This window comes from Pristis pectinata, chromosome 21 (genome assembly GCF_009764475.1).
Source record: "Pristis pectinata isolate sPriPec2 chromosome 21, sPriPec2.1.pri, whole genome shotgun sequence".
In the NCBI taxonomy this organism is placed as follows: Eukaryota; Metazoa; Chordata; class Chondrichthyes; order Rhinopristiformes; family Pristidae; genus Pristis; species Pristis pectinata.
The window spans coordinates 31,863,887-31,887,906 of NC_067425.1; the positions used below are offsets into that span (position 1 = coordinate 31,863,887).

The window sequence follows — 24,020 nt, forward strand, 5'->3', positions numbered from 1 at the left end:
CTGAACTTTCTCTGTACCTGTAACACTATATTCTGTTTTCTGCTTTTCTTTTTACTACCTTGATGTAACTTTGGGTGGCATGATTTGTCTGGATGGCACGCTAACAGAAGTTTTTCACTGTACCTTGGTACACGTGACAATAATACCAATATTACAGGGTAGGCTCACAAAGACAGATCTGGTTAAACAGGGTTGCATGCCATTCAACTGAACAGTCGTAATCTACATCCATTTAAATTAATGGAAGGAAGTTTGGGCAAGTTGTCAAATTGCCAAAATTGTCTCCCTATGTAATTTACTCTCTGTACATTATCCAAATGGTGTTGACAACTGTGGGTTCGGCAATTGGAGATCAAGCCTTCTGCAATGCACGATAGATCTTTGTAAGATAGATCAACACCAGAGAGCGGTTGTGCATCCATTCACTGAGGATGTTCAAGACAGAGGTCGTAGATTGTTGGATATTTAAAGGAATCAACTGCAGGACAGTGCTGCTGTGTTGAAAGATCACCACGACACAATGAATAGTGCAGCAGGCACGAGGGGACGAATGTCCTTCTCCTGTTCTTAATTGATAAATTCTTATAATCTGAGGGGGAGCAAGGTGAAGCCTACGGTCTTCAGCCCGAGTCGCTTTCAGGAGATTACGGTCCTTTCCCCTCGGCAGTCAAAACACTGAGAAACATCGAGAAACATTCAGGAAACATTAAAATACTCAATCCATTAAGTGTTTTAAAAAATACAAATGTTAAAAATCAAAACATTTAAACATACTTGAAAACACAGAACAATTAAAAATAATTATTTAAGATGTGATTTAGCTATAAATTATCTGCGTCCCACACAGAGTTATCCCTGAACTCAAATCGCGATGCTGCTCCTGTACCAGGGTTTAAACTGATCCCCTTGCTGGTGGTAACTCTGCAGGCTGCAGCTGCGCTCCAGAGAAACCCCAAGGAAAGTCCAGTGATGGAGTACGGCCAGGAAGCAGTGTTAATTCCCCTTACATGCTGCCGGAATCCTGAACTCACTGGCAGAACTCAGTGCAAACCTGCCAGCCTGTCCCATAAACTGGGGGACAATACGGAGTGTCGAGTTTAAGGAAACGGTGTGATGGGAAACAAGTAAGATGGAAAAGGGGAGGAGAGCAACCCAGATAACAAAGGGAACAGAAAAGGAAAGAGAATTGATTAACTGAACCAGAGGTAACCAACGGAGAGCAGATTCTGATGAAAAGTCACAGCAGTTTATCTCCCCAGATGCCGCCTGACCTGCTGAGTATTTCCAGCGTTCTGTTTCTTTCAGGCATCCAACTTCTGCAGGTGTTTACTTCCGCTTTGCCGCAAACTCCATCCCAGCCCGGAGCAAGAAGCAGAGAACTATAAACGGGTATATTGAAGGGAGATAGGGAGCAAAGGGAAACTGGAGGATGAAAGGGAACGGGTGTAAAGGAGACACAACTGACAGGATGGAAGTGGGGGTGTGGACCGCACCCTCCTCCACGTCCTGGCGAGGAAAGAGTCGTTATTTAATCGTCTTGGATCATACACATGCAAATGTGCCTCTTTTACCTTTACTGTTTTATTGGCGGTACTAGACTCGGTTTTTATTGGGCGTGCTTTTTAAGGCTGCTGATATGCTTTTCTTTAGGTGACACTGCTGTAGAGATAGACTAGTCCATTGAAGGATTATTGCAAATCAGGAGCTGGTGGATTAATCACTGGTACTGGTCAAGGGTGGGGAGAGGTGAGATTGCAGACACCCTGTTTCTTTATCTTTGGATTCAGGTGATCTTTGCCTTGCAGGGTTTGTTGTTGCAGTGGAGGAGAGTGCAAAGGAATTCTTGCACCGTGAGGTCATTTTCTGCTTCTCCTGCAATGCTCTTGCTTTCATGGTAAAGTGGATTAGTTAGTACTGGATTTATTTCCAACTGATTATCTGCAGCATTTAGAACGTGAACAGTATTGGAGACTGAACTAACTTGGTTTATCTTTCCCTTTTGCCAATCTTCATTCCCCTACTCCGCAAAATTCTGTCTGCAATGTGGAATAAACGTGTTCAAGTGTTTTGATGGTACAGATTTAATCAAATGTGATATGAACTTTAAGTTTGTTATTTTTATTACCTTGTCTGAGTGTAACGTGAGGAAGATTTCTAGTTTTTATTTCTCAGACTTCTAGTTCAAATGTTAAAATTTGAGAACCTGCTTTCGTCGGCCTGTGGACAGCTCCAACTGTGGAACGGACAGCTTCAACTATACTTCCCATGCTCTAAGTTTTAAAAGGTTTGGTATGACATCAAGACGCAGGAAGCTCACCTGTCCCTTCTCAAATATTTGAGAGAGAGCTGTTTCAGATTAGCATTATCATGTTTTTAAATATAAACAGATTTTCTCTCAGTTTTCCCAGTGTATTTGCTAATCTTTTATTACTGAAGCTTTGCGCAGGGGGAAATTAATCGAGGAGACAGCACTGAAATGTGTGTGGAGGGAATGCATGGGAACATCAAATATCAGTTTGACTGGATCAGGCTTCAATCCAGATGGATTTCTCGGAAAATTTGGAAGGATTGTGCCTAATCCAGGAAAGAATTCCCTGAGCGTCGTGAAGTGACATCACTCCAGATTGGAGAAACAAGGGACTACAGATGCCGACATCTAGATGAAAAACACGACGACGCTGGGGGAACTCAGCAGGCCAGGTAGTATCAGTGGAGAAAAGCAGGCGGTCAATGTTTCGGGTCAGGACTGTTCTTCAGAACTAAAGAAAGGAAAAGGGGAAGCCCAATATATTGGAGGGAAATACAGAGCAGTGATAGGTGGACAAAAGGGGGGAGGCAGGGTGGGCACAAGGTGGTGACAGGTAGATGAGGTGAGAGATAGTGATAGGCAGGTGCGGGGGAGGAGGGGAGTACAGGTCCACCGGGGGATTGGTCATAGGTAAGGAGAGAGAGGAATAAAAGGCTAGGAAAGGGAAGAAGAGAAGAATCATGGTGGGGGGGGGGTGGGTGGTGTGTTGGGGTTTAGAGGGGGTGGGGATTACCTAAAGTGGGAAAATTCAATCTTCATGCCATTAGGCTGCAAGGTTCCAAGAGAGAAAGTGAGGTGCTGTTCCTCCAGTTTGCGCTTGGAATTCTCCCGGCAATGGAGGAGGCTGCAGACTGTTAGATCAGAGATGGGATGGGAGGGGGGAGTTAAAGTGACAGGCAACGGGAAGATGCAGGTCGCGGTTACGGATAGAACAAAGGTGTTCTGCGAAATGGTCACCTAGTCTGCGTTTGGTCTCACCAATATAAAGGAGGCCACACTTGGAGCACCAAATGCAGCAGATGATATTAAGGAGAGTGCCGGTGAATCTCTGTCTCACCTGAAAGGAGTGTTTGGGTCCCTGGATGGAGGTGACGGAGGTGGTGTAGGGGCAGGTGTGGCACCTATGGCGGGGTCAGTGCAAAGTTCCCAGGGTGGGAGTGGGATGGGTGGGGTGGAGGGGCAGGAGTGAATGAGGGAGTTGCAGAGAGAGCAGTTCCTGTGAAAGGCAGAAAGGGGTGGGGAGGGGAAGATATGCTTAGTGGGGGGGGGGTCCCGTTGGAGATGGCGGAAGTGGTGGTGAATGATGTGTTGGATACGTAGGCTGGAGGGTTGAAATGTGGGGAGAAGGGGCACCCCATTCCTGTTGGGTCTGGGAGGGGTGGGGGTTAGAGCGGAGGTATGGAAATGTCAGAGATACGGGTGGCAGCTCACTCAACCACAGTCGGCCGGAAGCTCCGGTGAGATAAGAAGTTGGACATCTCGGATGTCCTGGAGTGGAAAGCCTCATCATGGGACCGGATATGGTGGGGGTGGAGAAAATGAGAAAAAGGGAGAGCGTCCTTGCAAGAGACAGGGTGGGAGGAGCTGTGATCGAGGTAACTGTGGGCATCAGTGGGTTTGTAGAAGATAACAATGGATAAGCAATCTCCTGAGATGGAGACGGAAAGATTGAGCAAGGAGGGAGAGGTGTCAGAGATAGTCCAAGTGAATTGGAGAGCTGGGTGAAAATGAGTGGTGAAATTTATGACACTGTCGAGTTCTGCAGAGGTGACACCAATGGAATCGTTGATATAGCAGAGAAAGTTGAGGAATGGGGCTGGAGTAGGCTTGGAACAGAGACTGTTCAATGTAGCCAATGAAAAGGTAGGCATAGCTGGGGCCCATCTGAGTGCCCATAGCTACACCTTTGTGGAGGTCAAGGGAAGTCGTCAAGATGGTGAATGGAAGTACATAGGGACTGGACGTCCATGGTGAAGATGTGGTTATGCATGCCGGAGAACTTAAAGCTACAGAAGAGTTGGAGAGCGTGTGATGTGTCACAGACGTAGGTGGGAAGAGATTGGGGCAGGGTGAACAGGATAGTGTCCAGGTAGGAGGACACAAGCTCCATCGGGCAAGTGCGTGTGGAGACAATAGCTTTGCCGGGACAGTCCTTCTTGTGGATCTTGGGGAGAAGATAGAAGCAGGCAGTCATAAGCTGTTGGACTATCATGTTGGTAGCTGTGGGAGGGAGATCTCCCGAGGTGACGAGGTCAGTGATGGTGCTGGAGATCATGTCCTGGTGGTCCTCGGTGGGGTCATGGTTCAGGGGTAGGAGGGAGGAACTGTCCGAGAGTTGGTTTCTGGCCTCTGCAAGAGAGAGGTCAGTTCGCCAGACTGCCACGGCACCACCTTTGTCAGCTGGTTTGATGAGAATGTCAGGGTTGGTGCAGAGGCAGTGGGGAGCAGAGCGTTCAGAAGGGGTGAGGTTGGAGTCGGTCAGGTGGGCAGAAATGTCAAGAGGGCTGATGTGGCACCGACAGTCGGCTATGAATAGGTGCAGGGAAAGTAACAGGCCCGGTGGGGGAGTCCCGGTGGAAGGAGAGGGCTGGATACCCTCCAGATTTGGCTTCATTTCTCAACTGCATTGGAGGTGGTGGCAGCAGTATTGCAAAAACTGAGATTTGTGTAAACAAAAACTGGATCGAAAGTAGAAGTTGCTGAGTGAGAATTCAGTTATATTGTTCTTGATCAGAAGTTCCAGGGGCGGCCCGGTAGCACAGCGCTGAGCACGACACTATTAAGGCGCTAGTGATAGGGGTTCAATTCCCGTCGCTGCCTGTAAGGAGTTTGTACGTTCTCCCCGTGTCTCCGTGGGCTTCCTCCGGGTGCTCCGGTTTCCTCCCACATTCCGGAGACCTATAGGTAGGTTAACATGGGTTCAAATGGGCGGCGCGGACTCGTTGGGCCAGTAGAACCTGTTACCGTGCTGTTAACAAAGTTTTTTTTAATGTGTCCTGTATTAGAAGCATTTGTTTTACACGGCAGATTTGGAAGTGAAGATCTAAAGGGAGGTCGGGAGGATCAGAAAGGAAAGAGACTTGCAGGGTAACGAGAGGGCAGGGGAGTGGAACTCGCTGGATTTATTTTAAGTGGAGCTAGTACAAGATCCGAAGGGTTGAATGGTCTCCTTCTGCGCTGCGAACATTCACATCGAGACGATCAGAAGTCAGTGCTTGGATTATGTTCCGGAAAGTTGCAAATTCAAGACGTGGGGGTGGGCTCACCCAGACACGGTCAGACCCGTCCGCGTCCCCGTGGCTCCAGACCACGAACTCAGAATAGGGGAGAAGACCAGTGATGATCTCATATCTGCTGCGATACCAACTTTATCCGACACCAGGTCAAGACAGAAACTAAATGCAAACGAGAGGAACAGCACCTCATATCCTACCTCGGGAGTCCACACCCCGATGGCATGAACGTTGATTTCTCCAGTTTCAGGCAAAATGCTCGCCCTCTGTGCTCATTCTGTCTCCTCCTGATCTCCCCAGTTCCTCCCGCACCCACCCAACCCACCCCCCTCCCGTCCGTTGTTAACGAATTTCTTTCCCCTCCTCCTCCAACTCCCTCTGCCCAGCACCCACACGTTGCAGCCACTGTCCCCTCCCCCCACTAATCCCATCCGCCCTCCCCCTCCTCCCTCACCTCCCCTCAACCCCCTCTCCTACCGCCTCGCTTTCCCCCTCTCCCTCTCCCGCACCTTCTTCCCCTACCCTGCCCCTCCCCTCGTTGGGTTCCAGGCTCCACCTTCCACTCCCAGCAGATCCCACCATCCAGAGCCCTTACCTGCCTCCACCTATCACCTCCGAGCCTCTGCCGCTATCTCCACCCTTCCCTCCCTCCCTCCCACCACTCCATCTGTCCTTTAACTCCTCCTCACCAGCATCCACCTATCGTTTGCCAGCTCTTGCACCACCTCCCCCAACACCCCTTCATACCGACTCTGCCCCCTCTGCTCTTTCAGCCCAGGCGAAGGGTCTCGGTGGGAAACGTCGAGTGTCCGTGCCCCTCCACAGATGCCGCCCGACCCGCTGAGTTCCTCCAGTGTTTTGTTTCCTTTTCTGCTCCAGATTCCAGCTCCTGAAACCTGTTGTCTCCAGGGCTCAGTGCGGGGGTCTCCTCACCGACCGTGCGCCGTTTGTTCACTGCTCCACCGCTCTGGAGAACATGGTGTTCGCGGCTCTATCGCACCTCCTGCCCAAGCTCTATGACAGCTTCACGGTGCTGGCCGTGTTCTTCGCCCTCTTTTGCCTGGTCTTCGACTTCATGAAGAGGCGGAAGACGTGTGAGAACTACCCTCCCGGGCCCCGGGGGTTCCCTTTCGTCGGCAACATTCTGCAAGTGGACCTGAGAAACCCTCACGTGTCATTCTCAAAGGTAAAGGTTGGGAGAGGGTGAGTCTGTGTGAGGGAGCTGGGTCCCTCACCCCGGGGACACCTTCAACCCGGTTTGTTTCTCGTCTGCTGTCCAGTGGACTTTAACACGTTTTTTACACAGCACGGTAACTGGCCTCTCGGGTCAATGAGGCAGCGTTTACCCACTGACCCGTGAATCAGGGCAAAGATCATGTGAAGATAGTGAACATCTGAAACAAAAGCGGAAAATGCCAGAAAAACTGAGGACAGGCCACATCTGTAGAGAGAAAAAACTGAATTAACGTTTCAAGTTAATGACCCTGCACCCGAATATTTCAGCTGTTTTCAACCGTAGAAATAATCCTGTTTGCCAAACTATTTGTCTCAAAGCAAGAAGTTCCGTGCCGTATGACTCTGTGACTTTCAGTTAAACTGATGGAAGGATTCAATGGGTCAAATAGCATCTGTGGATTCAAAGGGATGGTTCGCCACATTATGATGGTTCGTTTTACAGGTGTATTTTTCCAAATTAAAGGTTTAAAATCAGATCTTTAAAACAAAACTCAGTCACATTACCAGAAATCGGCACAAAGCAACTGAAATGTCATTGCTACTTAAATTTGAAATGCTACAGCAACATTACATATTGAAATTGTTATTGAGCAGTTTGTTATTGTACAATCTATTCCTGTAAGCGATTTAAATGAATACAAATGCTGCCATGTAAAACAAATGCTTCTGATACAGGACACATTAAAAAACTTCGTTCACAACACAGTAACAGGCCCTTCCTGCCCAATGAGTCCGCGCCGCCCATTTGAACCCATGTTAACCTACCTGGAGGTCTCCGGAATGTGGGAGGAAACCGGAGCACCCGGAGGAAACCCACGGAGACACGGGGAGAACGTACAAACTCCTTACAGGCAGCGACGGGAATTGAACCCCTATCACCGGCGCTGTAATAGTGTCGCGCTCAGCGCTGCGCTACCGGGCCGCCCCTGGAACTTCTGATCAAGAACAATATAACTGAATTCTCACTCCGCAACTTCTACTTTTGATCCAGCTTTTTTACACAAATCTCAGTTTTTGCAATACTGCTGCCACCTCCTCCAATGCAGTTGCGAACTGAAGCTCAATCTGCAGGGCATCCAGACCTCTCCTTCCAACGGGACTCCTCCACCTGGCCTGTTACCTTCCCTGCACCTATTCATAGCCGACTGTCGGTGTGACATCAGCCCTCTTGACATTTCTGCCCCCCTCACCCACTCCAACCTCAGCCCTTCCGAACGCTCTGCTCCCCACTCCCTCCGCACCAACCCTGACATTCTCATCAAACCAGCTGACAAAGGTGGTGCCGTTGTAGTCTGGCACACTGACCTCTACTTTGTAGAGGCCAGACACCAATTCTCGGACACTTCCTCCTACCTACCCCTGAACCATGATCCCACCGAGGACCACCAGGGCATTATCTCCCGCACCATCACTGACCTCGTCACCTCGGGACATCCTCCCCCCACCCCACCCCACCCTCACAGCTACCAACATGATAGTCCCACAACTTAGGACCGCCCATTTCTATCTTCTCCCCAAGATCCACAAGGAGGACTGTCCAGGCAGACCTATTGTCTCCACATGCTCTTGCCCTACGGAGCTCGTATCCACATACCTGGACACTATCCTGTCCCCCCGGTCCAATCCCTTCCCACCTACATCCGTGACACATCACACGCCCTCCAACTCTTCCATAGCTAAGTTCTCTGGCACACATAACCTCATCTTCACCATGCATGTCCAGTCCCTATATGCCTCCATTCCCCATCATGACGACCTCACTGCCCTCCGCTTCTTTCTTGACCAGATACAGAACCAATCCCCTTCCACTAACATTCTCCTCCGCCTGGCTGAACTTGTCCTCACCCTTAGCAACTTCACTTTCAATTCCTCTCACTTTCTACAGACCAAGGGTGTAGCCATGGGCACTCGCATGGGACCCAGCTATGCCGACCTCTTCATTGGTTACGTTGAACAGTTTCTGTTCCAAGCTTACTCCAGCCGCATTCCTCAACTTTCTCCGCTATATCGACGACTGCATTGGTGCCACCTCTTGTACCCATTCAGAACTCGACAGTTTCATAAATTTCGACACCAATTGTCACCCAGCTCTCCAATTCACTTGGACTCTCTCTGACACCTCTTTCTCCTTACTCAATCTTTCTGTCTCCATCTCAGGAGATTCCTTATCCACTGATATCTTCTACAAACCCACTGATGCCCACAGCTACCTCCATCACAGCTCCTCCCACCCTGTCTCCTGCAAGGACGCTATCCCTTTTTCTCCATTTCTCTGTCTCCACCGCATCTGTTCCCATGATGAGGCTTTCCACTCCAGGATATCAGAGATGTCCAATTTCTTTTCTAACCAGGGTTCCCTGTGACTGTGTCGAGAGAGCTCGCATCCGTATCTCTGCCATTTCCCATACATCCATTCTCACCCCCACCCCTCCCAGACCAAACAGGCATAGGGTGCCCCTTGTCCTCTCATTTCATCCCACCAGCCTACGTATCCAACACATCATTCTCCGCCACTTCTGCCATCTCCGACGGGACACCACCACCAAGCATATCTTCACCTCCCCATCCCTTTGTGCCTTTCGCAGGACCCGCTCTCTCCGCGACTCCCTCGTTAACTCCTCCCCCTCCACCCCACCCATCCTACTCCCACTCTGGGAAGTTTGCACTGCCCCTGCCATAGGTGCAACACCTGCCCCTACACCACCTCCATCACCTCCAACCAGGGACCCAAACTTTCCTTTCAGGTGAGACAGAGATTCACCTGCACTTTGCTTAATATCATCTACTGCATTTGGTGATCCAAGTGTGGCCTCCTCTACACTGGTGAGACCAAATGCAGACAAGGTGACCATTTCACAGAACACCTGCGCTCTGTCTGTAACCGTGACCTGCATCTCCCCATTGCCAGTCACTCCAACTCCCCCTCCCACACCATCACTGATATGTCAGTCCTCGGCCTCCTCTACTTCCAGGAGAATTCCAAGCACAAACTGGAGGAACACCACCTCATTTTCCAGCTTGGAACCTTGCAGCCTGATGGCATGAACATTGAATTCTCCCACTTTAGGTAATCCCCACCCCACTTCCCCACAAACCCCACCTGCCCCCCCACACTTCTTCTCTTCTTCCCTTTCCTAGCCTTTTATTCCCCTCTCTCTTCTTTCCTTTGACCCATCTCCCAGTGGATCTGCTCTCCTCTCCTCCCCTGCACCTGCCTATCACTATCTCTCACCTGCATCTACCTATCGCTACCCTGTGAATATTTGAGAAAGGGACAGGTGAGCCTCACACCATTTGATGTCATACCAAACCTTTTGAAACTTAGTGGATAGGAAGTGCAGTTGGAGCTGTCCGTTCCATGGTTGGAGCTGTCAACAGGTTGAAGAAAGCAGGTCTCAGATTTTAACACTTGAACTAGAAGTCTGAGAAATAAAAACTAGAAATCTTCCTCAAATCACACTCGGACAATCCAGTACGAGTTAATAAAAATAACAAACCTAAAGTTCATATCACACTTGATTAAATCTGTACCATCAAAACACTTGAACATGTTTATTCCACATTGCAGACTGAATTCTCTGGAGTAGGGGAATGAGATTGGGAAAGGGAAAGATAAACCAAATCAGTTCAGTCTCCAATATCGTTCACTTTCTAAATGCTGCAGATAATTATTTAGAAATAAGTCCAGTACTAACCATTGCGCTTTACCATGAAAGCAAGAGCACTGCAGGACAAACAGAAAATGACCTCATGGTGCAAGAATTCCTTTCCACTCTCCTCCACTGCAACAACAAACCCTACAAGGAAAAGTTCACCTGAATCCAAAGATAAAGAAACAGGGTGTCTGCAATCTCTTAAGGACTCTTCCCTCACCAGGATGAGGAGGAGGGTGCGGTCCACACCCCCACTTCCATCCTGTCAGTTGTGTCTCCTTTACACCCATTCCCTTTCATCCTCCAGTTTCCCTTTGCTCCCTATCTCCCTTTAATATACCCATTTTTAGTTCTCTACTTCTTGCTCCGGGCTGGGATGGAGTTTGCGCAAAGCAGAAGTAAACACCTGCAGAAGTTGGATGCCTGAAAGAAACAGAATGCTGGAAGTACTCAGCAGGTCAGGCGGCATCTGGGGAGATAAACTGCTGTGACTCTTCATCAGAATCTGCTCTCCGTTGGTTACCTCTGGTTCAGCTAATCAATTCTCTCTTTCCTTTTCTATTTTCTTTGTTATCTGGGTTGCTCTCCTCCCCTTTTCCATCCCTGGCATATTCCCCATGTTCCTGCAGCAACTTTACTTTCTTAAAAGGTTAAAGAGGTTTGGCAAGCCACCAAAAACTCTATTAAACTTCTACCAATGTACTGTTGAAAGTGTCCTGACTGGTTGCATCATGGTCTGGTATGCCAATTCGAATGCACTGAAATGTAAGTGTAATGAATATGTTAAAAAATTCCTTCTTTGTTCTGACTCAGCAGCAAGAGGTATTCGCAAACAAAGGAGGCAATTATATGCACATTAAATGTTACAAAAACAACTTCATTAGAATTATTCAGGAACACTTCAAAAAAACTACAGGAGGACAGAATACAAAGAATACTTAACAACCACTCTGAACCACTCTACACGGTGCTGGAGAGAACCTCAGGTGTCTGACAGCCGTTTCTGCTGTCACAATGTTCAAGACTGACCAATTATTTAACATCCAGCCAGGGCAAGCAGATCGAGCAATCCATTTCAGAATCTACTTCTCCATCCACACTTTTGCACACACTAAAGAAGAATCAAGTATCACTTTTAGAAAATTCAATTCTCTTCATACAGTTTGAAGCTGCAGAGAGTAATAGACTCAGCCCAATACCTCACGGGCACATTGAAAGAGGTAACATCCATCGTCAAAGATCCCACCATCTGGGCCATGCCATCTGCACGCAGCTACCATCGGGCAGGAGGTGCAGAAGCCTGAAGTCCCACATCACCAGCTTTAAGAACAGTTAGTTGCCTTCCACCATTCCGATCTTGAACCAACATGCACAACCCTAATCCCTACCTCACAATGACCACTTTGCACTACAATGGACTTTGTTTTTTGTTTCTAATTGTGTTCTTTCTTGTATAATTTATGTTTAATTTATGTTTCTTTGATGAGTGTTGTTCCTTTAATACAATGTGCCTGTGCTGCTGCTGCAAGTAAGATTTTCATTGCACCTGTACACACATGTACTTGTGCATCTGACAATAAACTCGACTTTGACTTTGAAGCAGAGCTTCTGTGGCAGGTTTGGTAGCTGCCCATCCCCGGGTGGATATGCGACTGAATCAGCAGGGAAACAATGGCACGGGGAAACCAGCCCGTCGCGTTCAATGGTGCAGGGGCCAGAGAGCCAAGCTCCCTGGAGCCCAGTTCCAATGGCAGCGGGGGTGCAGAATAAACAGGTGCTGGGTCTGACTGAGAATTTAGCGTCAGCGCTGCCTCGGCTCGATGTTGCGTTTGGCCTCTGAGAGTTACAATAACGGCTGGTGCTTTCCCCATCATTCCCCCACTTTCAGCTGTGGAAGAAGTACGGCGACGTGGTGAGTTTACAGTTTGGATGGACAAGCGTGGTGGTGTTGAGCGGCTACAAGACCCTGAAAGAGGCGCTGGTGAAGAAATCGGAAGACTTTGCGGACCGGCCAGACTTTCCGATATATAAGAAGCTCTCTGAGAGGATCGGGGAAGGTAAGTGTGGACCGGGCTCCTGAGACAGTCCTGGGCACCAGGCGGGAGGGGTCAGGAATTGTTGGTCTTTAGATGTTTCTGTGTATGATTAACGCCACCTAAACCTCACCACCAGAGGGGAGGGGCTGGTCACAGTATCCAGAGAAACGTCAGGGTGTCAGCAGCAGCTTCCCAAGAAAGATAGAATATAATTTAACTGGAGATGGACGTGGGAATGTTTTCTCCTCTTCCCTGGATACACTGGCCACTGGATACAGTGAGTGCAGTACCACTGGATGTACTGAGGCCCCTGGAGATGCTGGTTGTATTTTCATTGGCTGCAGTTTCCCAGAGGGGGCCAGAGCTCGTGTTCCTGGGGGAAGCTCGAGCCAGTGCTGCCTGTATGCACTTGTACCACTTTATGTGTGTACGTTTTTATATCTATATTACAATAGTTTGCAGTGCGTGGGAAAGGTCTGGGTGACCCACCTATGCAGGACACCTTCTTGTTACCCCAGTCAGCTGAAAACCCCATGCTGATGTTTTGGGATCTGGTTGAGTATCTGTAACTGTAAGTTAAAATGAGTGAGTCCTATAAGCCATTGAGCACAGAAACAGGTCCTTCAGCCCACCATCTCCATGCCAACCATCAATACTAACCCATTTACCAGTACTTGGTCTGTAGTTTTCTATGTCTTGCCAATTCAAGTGCTCATGTAGATACCTGTTTAAGGACTGGCTGAAAATGGAGATGAATAAACAACATTCCTGCTACACCCATCCAGGTATCCTCTTTGCCAGGTATGGCGACTGGTGGAAAGAACAGAGGAGATTTTCACTTCAGAGCCTGAAAAACTTTGGGCTGGGGAAGAAGTCTCTTGAATTGCGAATTGTAGAAGAGGCTGGGTTTCTGAATCAAATCTTTGAAAGTGAACAAGGTGGGTCGATCCTGTGGAAGGCACTGGCATATTTCATTTTTGTGTTACTGTGGGTGACTTGACACTTTGGTAAACCCAGTGTGTGACAGAAGGGCAGCAGGGTGTGGGTTAGCACCTGCAGTTCGGGGAATTGGTAAATTGGTTTATTATTGCCGCATGTACCGAGGTACAGTGAAAAGCTCTCTTTTGCATGCCATCCATATAGATCATTTCATCACATCAGTACATCGAGGTAGTTTAGGAGCAAGCGGAAGGGCCACAGGGAGCTGATGTTCCAAATAACGTGCGATTTATTAAAACTGGTGCACACCAGGTGACCAGTCAAAGCTGCTCTACCTGAGCATGAATTTTGTACAGCTTTTACATTCTCAGCTGACAAGATTCGATAAGATAAGATAAGATACCTTTATTAGCCACATGAACATTGAAACACACAGTGAAATTCATCTATCGCGTAGAGTGTTCTGGGGACAGCCCGCAAGTATCGGCAGAATTCCGGCCCCACTGTAGCGTGCCCATAACTTCCTAACCCATATGTCTTTGGAATGTGGGAGGAAACCGGAGCACCCGGAGGAAACCCACGCAGTCACAGGGAGAAGGTCCAAACTCCTTACAGACAGAGGTAGGAATTGAACCCGAGTCACTGGTGCTGTAATAGCATTACGCTAACCGCTACACTATCCTGTCTGCCTGCCCTTATGTTACAAGAGGTCCATTCAATAGTCTGAAAACAGCAGGATAGAAGCTATCCTTGAGCCTGGTGGTATGTGCTTTCAGGCTTTTGTATCTTCTGCCTGATGGGAGGGGGGAGAAGAGAGAATGTTACCCACTCCCCCTACTCCAGATGGACACTTTGAAGAGATTTATCAGTTTAAGGTGGAATCAATTCAGCTCAAATCATCTCCAGTTTTCTAACCTTTTTGCCAATGGAAACTGGGTCTTTGGATCCAGAGTTGTCACCCATGAGGTGGGTGTAGAAAAAAAACTTTGATAATATTTAATCTTTCCCTTTAAGATGCTGCAGGGCCTCCTCTAGAAGTTCTGTCAGCTGCTTCTGATAGTGCTCTGAGGTAAACGGCAAACATTTACATTGATCTTGCCTAAGATTGAGCCTTTGTTGCATCTGAAGCCAGTGTTAGAACCATAGAATAGAACCAAGGAACAAAACAGCACAATACAGGCCCTTCAGCCCACCATGTTGTGCCGACCTTCTAACCACACCTAAGACTATCTAACCCCTTCCTCCCACATATCCCTCTATCTTAACTCCCTCCATATGCTCATCTAACAAGCTCTTGAACTTGACCAATGTATCAGCCTCCACCACCACCCCAGGCAGCGCATTCCATGCACCAACCACTCTCTGGGTGAAAAACCTCGCTCTGACATCTCCCTTGAACTTCCCACCCATTACCTTAAAGCCATGCCCTCTTGTATTGAGCATTGGTGCCCTGGGAAAGAGGCGCTGGCTGTCCACTCTATCTATTCCTCTTAATATTTTGTTTACCTCTATCACGTCTCCCCTCATCCTCCTTGTCTCCAATGAGTGAAGCCCTGGCTCCTTTAGTCTCTCCTCATAATCCATAGTCTCTAATCCAGGCAGCATCCTGGTAAATCTCCTCTGCACCCTCTCCAACGCCTCCACATCCTTCCTATAATGAGGCGACCAGAACTGGACACAGTACTCTCAGTGTGGTCTAACCAGACTTTGGTAAAGCTGCATCATTACTTCACGACTCTTAAACTCAATCCCCCAATTTATGAAAGCTAACACCCCATAAGCTTTCTTAACTACCCTATCCACCTGTGAGGCAACTTTCAGTGATCTGTGGCTATGAACCCCCAGATCCCTCTGCTCCTCCACACTGCCCAGAATCCTGCCGTTAACCTTGTACTCCACCTTGGAGTTTGTCCTTCCAAAGTGTACCACCTCACACTTCTCTGGATTGAACTCCATCTGCCACTTCTCAGCCCAGCTCTGCATCCTATCGATATCCCTCTGTAAACTTCGACAGCTCCCCACACTAGCCACAACACCACCGACCTTTGTGTCATCTGCAAACCTGCTACCGCACCCTTCCACCCCCTCAGCCAAGTCATTAATAAATACACAAAAAGTAGAGGTCCCAGAACTGATCCCTGTGGGACACCACTAGTCACAGCTCTCCAATCGGAAAGCACTCCCTCCACCACAACCCTCTGCTTTCTACAGGCAAGCCAATTCTGAATCCACACGGCCAAGCCTCCCTGGTTCCCTTGGCCTCCGACCTTCTGAAGAAGCCTACCTTTGTGGAACCTTGTCAAACGCCTTACTAAAATCCATGTAAAGCACATCTACAGCAATCTTCCTGGTCAATCTTCCTGGTCACCTCCTCAAAGAACCCTATCAAGCTTGTGAAGCAAGATCTTCCCTTCACAAAGCCATGCTGGCTGTCCCTAATGAGTCCATGATTCTCGAAGTGCTCATGGAGAACAGGGTGGTGTCTGCATGGGGCGTGGTATGCATTAAGGAATTGGGCAACAGTTTTGAATGAGTTCAGGTTTAATGAAGGAGGAACATCATCGGCTGGCCAGGAGAGTGTTGAGTCACCAAGGCTGTATAACTGAAAACCTTCTGTGCTTTTAAGCAGTGTTCCAAAATGCCGGAAATGGGAGCCTCACAAAGAGATCGAGCAGTGGACAGTTAGTGCAGGCCAGAGTTGAGAGGCTGATAAATCTCTTCCTGTAATCTATTTCTTTACAGTTTCAGAATTTATTATTTCTGCCGTCATTACTTGGAAAAATTATAACTTCTTATCATTTATTCAGGCCTCCCTTTTGATCCACATTTCTATCTAACTTTTGCGACGGTGAACATTATCTGCTCAATTGTCTTCGGAGAACGTTTTGAATATCGCGATGAGAAGCTCCTTCGATTTTTGCACATACTTGAAGAAGACTCTGTGCTGGAAGGTGGATTTTGGGGTCAGGTATGGCAGATTGTTCATTCAACGATGGACGTAGCACTTCTGGATATTGTAGGCCTGTGCCTAGGAGTCAGCCTCAAATTTATCTCAGTCGGTGGTAGTGGAGAGAGAAGAACTGAGTTAGTATTGCAGATGGAAAACGTGCAGCAGAACCCAACAATTCTGCTACAAACAGAGGAAGCAAATTACCTGAAACTGTTGAATTTGATGTTGAGCCCAGAAGGTTGGAACATGTCTGGATGGAAGTTAACACAAGAGATTCTGCAGATGCTGGAATCTGGAGCAACACACACAAAATGCTGGAGGAAATCAGCAGGTCAGGCAGCATCTGTGGAGGGAAATAAACAGTTGACGTTTCCGGCTGAGACCCTTCATCAGGGCTGGAAAAGAAGAGGGCAGAAGCCAGAATAAGAAGGTTGGGGGAGGGGGAGGAGTACAGGTTGGCAGGGGATAGGTGAGTGCAGTTGAGGGTGTGGGGGTGTCTCACCTGGAACGCCCTCCCCCACCCACCAGGTTAGAGGGGAAGGGAAGGTGGATAGGGGAGGGTGTTCCAGGTGAGACTTTAAGCCGTGCCCATTTGCATTGAATTATATACTTTTTTAAAATGTAAAGGTGTTACCAGGCTGTCGCAGCTTGGTAATCCCGCCCGGGGCCATTTCCCCCTGCTGGGAAACACTGGACCGCCCATTGAAAGAATGTACTCACTCAGTGACTCCCCATTGCCATGGGAGCCCTTTCCCCTCCCGGCTGTATCCTGCTGGCTTGCGCAGATGTTGTGGGAGATTTCAGTTCAACATCACACTGTGAAGTTTGAAACAATGAAGTTGATGTTACACTTAGTTGGAGGAGTTGAACCTCTTCAGAACCTTGTCTAGCTTCAGAGGTTCACGACGTTTTCTACACGTGCACTCTTTGGACACTTGGTCACAGTTTGCACTATCCCATGTCAGGTACAACAAATATTGCCGTAGCAGCACTTGACAGCTTGGCACATCCCGCTTTCAGAGATCAGATTTTGCAATGTAGGAAAATTCCCTTAATCTGCCACACTCGGGACTTTAGTGCCAGGTTAGCCGGTTTTCTGGACTACTGGATATCATAAAGAGTAGATTTTGCACAATAAATTGTCCGGTGAATGCCATAAGTCGAGACCCTTCTCCAGGCACCACTGCTCAACTCTTCCTCTGCCACATCAACAACTGCATTGGTGCCGCTTCCTGTACCCTCGTCAACTTCAACCACTTCCATACCAACTTCCACCCTGCTCGCAAGTTCACTTGCACCATTTCCGACAGCTCTCCCACAACATTTAGTATCTCAGGAGACAAAGATCTAGATGAAGGGTCTGGACCCAAAACGTCGACTGTCCATTTCCCTTCACGGATGCTGTCTGACCCTCTCAGTTCCTCCAGCAGTTTGTTCTTTGATCCGGATTCCAGCATCTGCGGTCTCTTGTGACCTGGGTTTTAAGAGAATGCAGGAAACTGGGCACCAGTGAGTTTAAAAGGAGTGCGGGACCTTGGAGCTTTGATGTGTGAAAGAGAGCACGGGAAGTGTTGTGTGAAAGGAATCGTGGAACCGGGTGCCCAAAGTGTCAAAGGGGGTGTGGAAACTGGGGCCCCGGTGAATGTAAAGGGAGTGCAGGAATGAGGCAGATGCCGATCATTCAGGTTTCCCGAATAATCGGATAGCAGATTATTGGATCTGGCGTCGCCGACTCTGCCCATCACATCCTGTCTTGATTTTATATTTCTGTCAAAATTAACCTTTTTGTTATTATTTTAAGAAAAATTAGAGAATGGAAAAGAATGTATTTAATTTCAAACCCTGTCTCTGTTGCAGTTGCTGAATGCATTCCCCTTCCTGTGTAACCTCCCAGGGCCACAGAACAAAATATTTCAAAATCAGGAGAAAATCATTCAGTTTTTGCAAGAAATAGTCACGAGGCATAAGGAATCATGGGATCCAAATGATATCAGGGACTTCATTGATGCTTTCTTAGCAGAACAAGAGAAGGTAGGTGACGATAAGTGACATACGCACTCACAGCCTCTTGTAATATCTTTGCAGGTTAACTGCATGTTAACTTTCAGTGATTCATCATAACATCGTGCAGTACAGGAACAGAGGTTTATAAAATCATGAGGGGCAGAGATAAAGTGAATGGTCACAGTCTTTTTCCCGGGGAGACGAGTCTAAAACAAGAGGCCATGGGTTTATGATGAGAGGGGAAATATTTAAAAGGGATCTGAGAGGCAACTTTTTCACACAGAGGGTGGTGAGTATATGGAACGAGCTGCCAGAGGAGGTGGTACAGGCGTGTACAATTACAATGATCAAAAGGCAGTTAGACAGGTACATGGATAGGAAAGGTTTAGAGGGATATGGTCCAAACATGGGGAAACGGGACGAGCTGAAGCAGACAAGTTGGTCAGCATGGACAAGTGGGGCCGAATGGCCTGTTTCTGTGCTGTATAACTCTGACTCTACCTCCCCCTGAAGCTTCCCTACATCCTTTTCACAGCTGACACTGTGAAAAGCTTTGTACCACATGGATCTTGAAGAGTAATGTGACAGAGAAACTGGGTTTCTTCTCCTTAGAGTGGAGAGGTTGAGAAGAGATTCAGTCAAGGTGTTCAAAGTGAGCAGAAGCTTTGATGAAACACATTCAAAGGAAATTGTTTCCACAGCACAAGGACTGGCACGGAAATCAGCTGATTGGCTAAAAGGTCAGAGGCTCTGTTACAAACAGTCAATTATAGTGATCTGTGATGCACCGGCTGGCAGAATTCTGGAAGCAGGTTTGGTTAACGATTTCCAGGGCTCTGAGGAGAGAATGAGAGAGTGGGACTAGTTGGATATTTCTGTCATTCTGGACCACAAGGAGGAGGTTTTTGCACGGAGTCTATACAGCTCATTATAAAGCAACCTCTGCAGTTGTATTTCCCCCCTTTCCCTGTCTTACTGCAAGTGATTTTTCCAATTTTCTTTTAAAGTCGTTGATTAATTGTTTCCATCAACCTTACAGGACATGAACTTCAGATCACTAATGTTCTGCATTTACCAGATAAAGGTATTCATCAGATTCCCTTCTGTTTCATTTGCCCTTCACTTTGAACCTGTGTGGTTTTGTCCTTGATTCAACTGCTGATGAGAACAGTCTCCCTTCATTTACCCTGTCTAAACCAGCCCTCATTCAGCACACCTCCATCACGTCTCGTCTCAACCATCCTCATGTTCTCACTTGTCTGACCTTGTGGCTGAAATCCCACAGTAAATCTTTCCTGTGAGCTCTCCAGGACCCTCGCACCTTTCACAGAGTCATGGAGTCGTACAGCAGAGTAATAGACACCACATCCAACCCACCGACGCCAACCGAGGTGCCCATCTCCGCTCATCCCAATCCCTCTATTCCTTCCCTTTCCGTGTACCTCTCCAAATGTCCTTTAAACATTATAATTTTACCTGCCGCTACCACCTCCTCTGGCATACCCACTACCATCTGTGTGGAAAACTTGCCCCTCAGGTCTCCTTTAAATCTTTCCCCTCTCACCCTAAGCCTATGTCCTCTAGTTTTACACTCCGCTACCTTGGGAAAAATACTGTGACTATCTACCTTAACTATCCCCCTCATAATTTTATAAATCTCCATAAAATCACCCCTCTGCCTCCTGTGCTCCAGTGAGAACAATCCCAGACTATCCAATCTCACATTGTAACTGTAGCCATGCTCACCTAAAATGTATTGCCCACAATTGAGTGCTCATTTGTCACCTCACCAGTGTATTATACTGTTTCCAGACACATTTGAAGCAGGATGACAGACTTCAGCACCATTCCTATGATCAGACTTTGATTCTACATATTAACACTGGTTTTCTTAACTGCATCTTAGATGAAGAACACACCGAATACGAGTTTCCTGGAGAGCAAGATGATTGGGTCAGCAGTTGACCTCTTTGTTGCAGGTACAGAGACCACCTCCACCACCCTGAACTGGGGCTTGCTCTTCATGGTGCTACATCCAGATGTCCAGTGTAAGTGTAACAACGTCTTTGCCAGTCCCATTACCATGTGTGCACTGGTGTGGATGGAAGGTGTGGAGAAAGAGTGCAGCAGTGTCAAACGAGGGAGAAGAAGGTGATGAGGAAAAGTTGCAGTTAATTTTCAGGCTAAAGATCCAATTATCAGCACCAGGTTTCGAAACCATCAGTTGATGAAAACCCATTCTCTAAGCACTTATCCCACAGGTGTTTATCGGACCTCGCAATGTACAAATTGGTTGGTGTACTTTCTAACATACAACTGTGACGACATGGCTGAAATTTCTTTTAGCAATAAGACTCTGTGGGACTTTTTGAGCGGAGGAAAGAGACGATTAAAACACAAGTTCCTTCTTTCAACTGAAGCTTGAAATTTCTGTTCTTCTTTTGTTCCTGCAGCTCAGGTCCACGAGGAGATTGACAGAGTGATTGGGAAGGAGCGAAGGCCAAAGCTGGAAGACCGGGAGGAAATGCCATTCACTAATGCTGTTATCCATGAAATCCAACGCTTAGGGAATATTGGTCCAATTTCACTACCTCATCAAACATACAGAGATACCGAGGTCATGGGTTACACCATCCCTAAGGTACAATCAATAGTTAATCTTCAATGCTCAGCTCCCTTTCTGAGCATCAATATGCCGGATGACTCTGAAAGCACAGTTACCTAAAAATTGGGCTTTAGAAGTTGTTGGCGTGCCAAATGGGCGCTATTGCCCACAGGTCTTTCCTGCAAACCATTGTGAAGTTATCCAGAAGTACCTGAGATGTGTCAGTGTGTTGTTCATCCAGAATTATGCGGAAGAATGGGAGCTGAGCTATCTCACAAGGCACACAACCCGACTTAGTGGAATGACACACACTTTGCGATATACCAACCCCACAAGGATGTCAGCCCTCAAAGACACCCTCTCCCAGTAAACACAGACATCAGCAACACCTAGTGGGGGGTAGGGTCGACAGCGAGGGAGTGTGGGTGGAGTGCCTCAGTGTGTGTGACTGACTGCTTGAGTGAGAGGAAGAGGGAGGGCGATAGAGGGAGAGTGTGCCAGTGTGAATGAACACCTTTATATGGCTTTGCATGTCTTACATTATCTGCTTAAATCATGGGACTTTGAAACTTCTTGTGACATTACTGCATGATACAGAGATTGTTGCTGCAGCCAACACACAACTGACTACCTCCTGCAGAACTCTCCTAGTGGCAGCCATTCAGTGACTCCTGGCTCCATGCAGCAGAGGGCCTCCCTGTACGTCGAGCAGGGTGAATCAAATATCTCTGTCCCTCGCTGTCGACACTTCCCGCCAGTAGGTGTTGCTGCTGTCTGTGTTTACTGGGAGAGGGTGTCTTTGAGTGGTATTTGGACAGGTACACGGATAGGAAAAGTTTTAGAGAGCTATGGGCCCAACGTCGGGAAGTGGGACTAGCTTAGATGGGAATCTTGGTTGGCATGGAGCAGTTGGTCCGAAGGGCCTGTTTGCGTTCTGCATGACTGCATGATTGGGAGGATCGCTCTATTCTTTACATTTATGCCAACAGGTCTCCCAAAGCATTGCTCGTGGACCATAAGCTCCAGGTAGCAGTGAGGAAGAAGTGTGCTGCAGAGTTAGATCCAATATCTTCTGCCGATGATGGATCATTGGGACTGCAGAATACAAGACTGTTCCTCATTGCATGGAGGGCCTGTTACAATTATGTTCTGGACTAATATGTCCCTTTGAATGTCTTTCAGGAAACAACAATCATCCCAAATCTTTCCTCAGCCTTGTTTGATGAAGACATTTGGTCGACTCCACATCAGTTCAATCCGGGACACTTCCTCAACTCGGATGGGAAGTTTGTGAAGCCAGAAGCCTTCATCCCATTCTCTGCAGGTAAGGTGGGATTTGGGGATCATTAAATGTACCAGAAGGCAGAGCTGCGTTTGTGGATATCCAGCTGCATCTCCCACACTCTGCAGAGTGAGGCTGATGGCTTATTCCTGGATTTGTAAAATTCACCTCATTAAATTCTGAACGTAACTGCCGAAAGCCTTTATGGTCACCCCAGTGCTGAAGAGTACATCTTATATTGACTGAATACAATAAGTAGGGTAAACATCTACTTAACTTTGATAAAGGCTGGAAGTGCACTACTTCCGTAAGAAATTACACAGGATTGGATAAGGCAGATGATATTAGGACTTCGAGCCATTGTTGTTCAATCAGTGTGATCTGACAGTGATCCTCAGTCCCTCTCTTGGGACACTAACCACTCCTGCCCCTCTCCCTACAGGTCATCGTGTGTGTTTGGGGCAGCAGCTGGCGAAGACGGAGCTCTTCATCTTCTTCACGTCCATGCTCCAACGATTCACGTTCCATCTCCCAGAAAATGAGCCAAGGCCGAGCTACAGGGATGCACGATGCGGAATCACCCTCTGTCCGCTCCCGTATCGGCTCTGTGTTAAAGCCAGATTGTGATGGATATTCACGTTTTACTAAACTCGGCTTTTTAGCATAGCAAAAGAATCTGTCTCAGATTAATACATTTATTGTTAATTCTTAACGAGTGCTATTTAGCCATCCTCTTGGGAAACAGCACTGTCCAGGCTCAGAGAAGCCTATTGGTGACTTAAGTGAGAGTGCGACCTAATCAGAAGGAACAACATTGTCTATGTTAACCTAAGGATCCAGCCACCTGACCTGATCAATGCAGTTGTGAAAACATCACATGCAGATGAGGTTGTCACTAGATGACTGGCAAAAAATGATACAAGCATTAGAAGGGAGTAAAGGTGGGGAGGAGTTACGGAGATGAAGACACAGAGTCCACTCCTCAATCTCGACCCGAGGAGGATCTCTTGCCATGCCTCCTTTCTGCGACGGATGACATCTTCATCTGAAACTCATTGGTATGCTTTCCTAGTTTGCGGGAGTTGTACTTGTGTTTGTAAATCCTTTGTAGAATTACAATCTGTGTTAGAATTTACTCCTCAAATAAATGTGCTCCATTTGAAATAAATTTGTTTTGTTTTAATTTTGAAATAAATTTGAAATCTGTTTTGTTAGCTGGAGGCATCTCCTCCTTGGTTGGGAGGGGGAACCCACCGCTCGAAATGGTGATTATTGAAAACTAAATCCCTTCAGAACAGAGACTAAGTGGTTAAGTAAATTTGTCTTTGCTGCAGTATAATCTCCCTAAAGGGAGGGGATTGACTGGCTCCTATAAGTATAGGAATTAAGGTCTTGGCTTAATTTTAGGACTCGAGAACGGATGCACCCAAGATCATCACAGATAGCGCCCAACGTGGGGCACATTTATTAAAACAAATTATATATTGTTATCAACTTTTAGTTGTCCAATTGAAAGCGCACTGGATAAGTGCAGCAACACACCACCCACTACTGTAAATGGCTGACGTCCTGGATCCAGGAACTGCTCATGTAAATGTTGGTCAATGTTATGAATGTGTTAATAGTATAACAGAAATATGGAATAATAGAACTGATGCTCCTCAAGCAGCAGATTAGAGAAAATCCACTTCCACACTTGTCCACATGGAAGACTATCTATGAATTATTATTGACTCGACCATTAATACAGGTGTCACACATCCCGGGATGTACT

The 24,020-nt window shown here is 47.4% G+C and overlaps 2 protein-coding genes across 3 annotated transcripts; one reads left to right on the plus strand and one right to left on the minus strand.

Annotated features, from left to right (window-relative positions):
• Positions 1–3,516: 3,516 nt before the first annotated feature.
• LOC127581143 (uncharacterized) lies at positions 3,517–6,160 on the minus strand. The gene is made up of 2 exons (XM_052035179.1): positions 6,137–6,160; positions 3,517–5,703 (listed from the first exon to the last, which is right to left on the minus strand). The coding sequence occupies exon 2, from the start codon at positions 4,920–4,922 to the stop codon at positions 4,224–4,226; it is 699 nt and encodes a 232-aa protein (XP_051891139.1). The 5' UTR covers positions 4,923–5,703; positions 6,137–6,160; the 3' UTR covers positions 3,517–4,223.
• Positions 6,161–6,292: 132 nt separating this feature from the next.
• Positions 6,293–23,413, plus strand: LOC127581140 (cytochrome P450 2D15-like). 2 transcript variants are annotated; one of them, XM_052035172.1, is made up of 10 exons: positions 6,293–6,727; positions 12,319–12,487; positions 13,252–13,404; positions 16,213–16,373; positions 18,213–18,386; positions 19,399–19,443; positions 20,266–20,407; positions 20,813–21,000; positions 22,147–22,288; positions 22,689–23,413. In XM_052035172.1, exons 1-10 carry the CDS (start codon positions 6,518–6,520, stop codon positions 22,871–22,873), a joined length of 1,569 nt encoding a protein of 522 aa, XP_051891132.1. In that variant the 5' UTR covers positions 6,293–6,517; the 3' UTR covers positions 22,874–23,413. The 2 variants fall into 2 exon arrangements, with proteins under 2 accessions (XP_051891132.1, XP_051891133.1); XM_052035173.1 differs by lacking the exon at positions 19,399–19,443.
• The last annotated feature ends 607 nt before the right edge of the window (positions 23,414–24,020 follow it).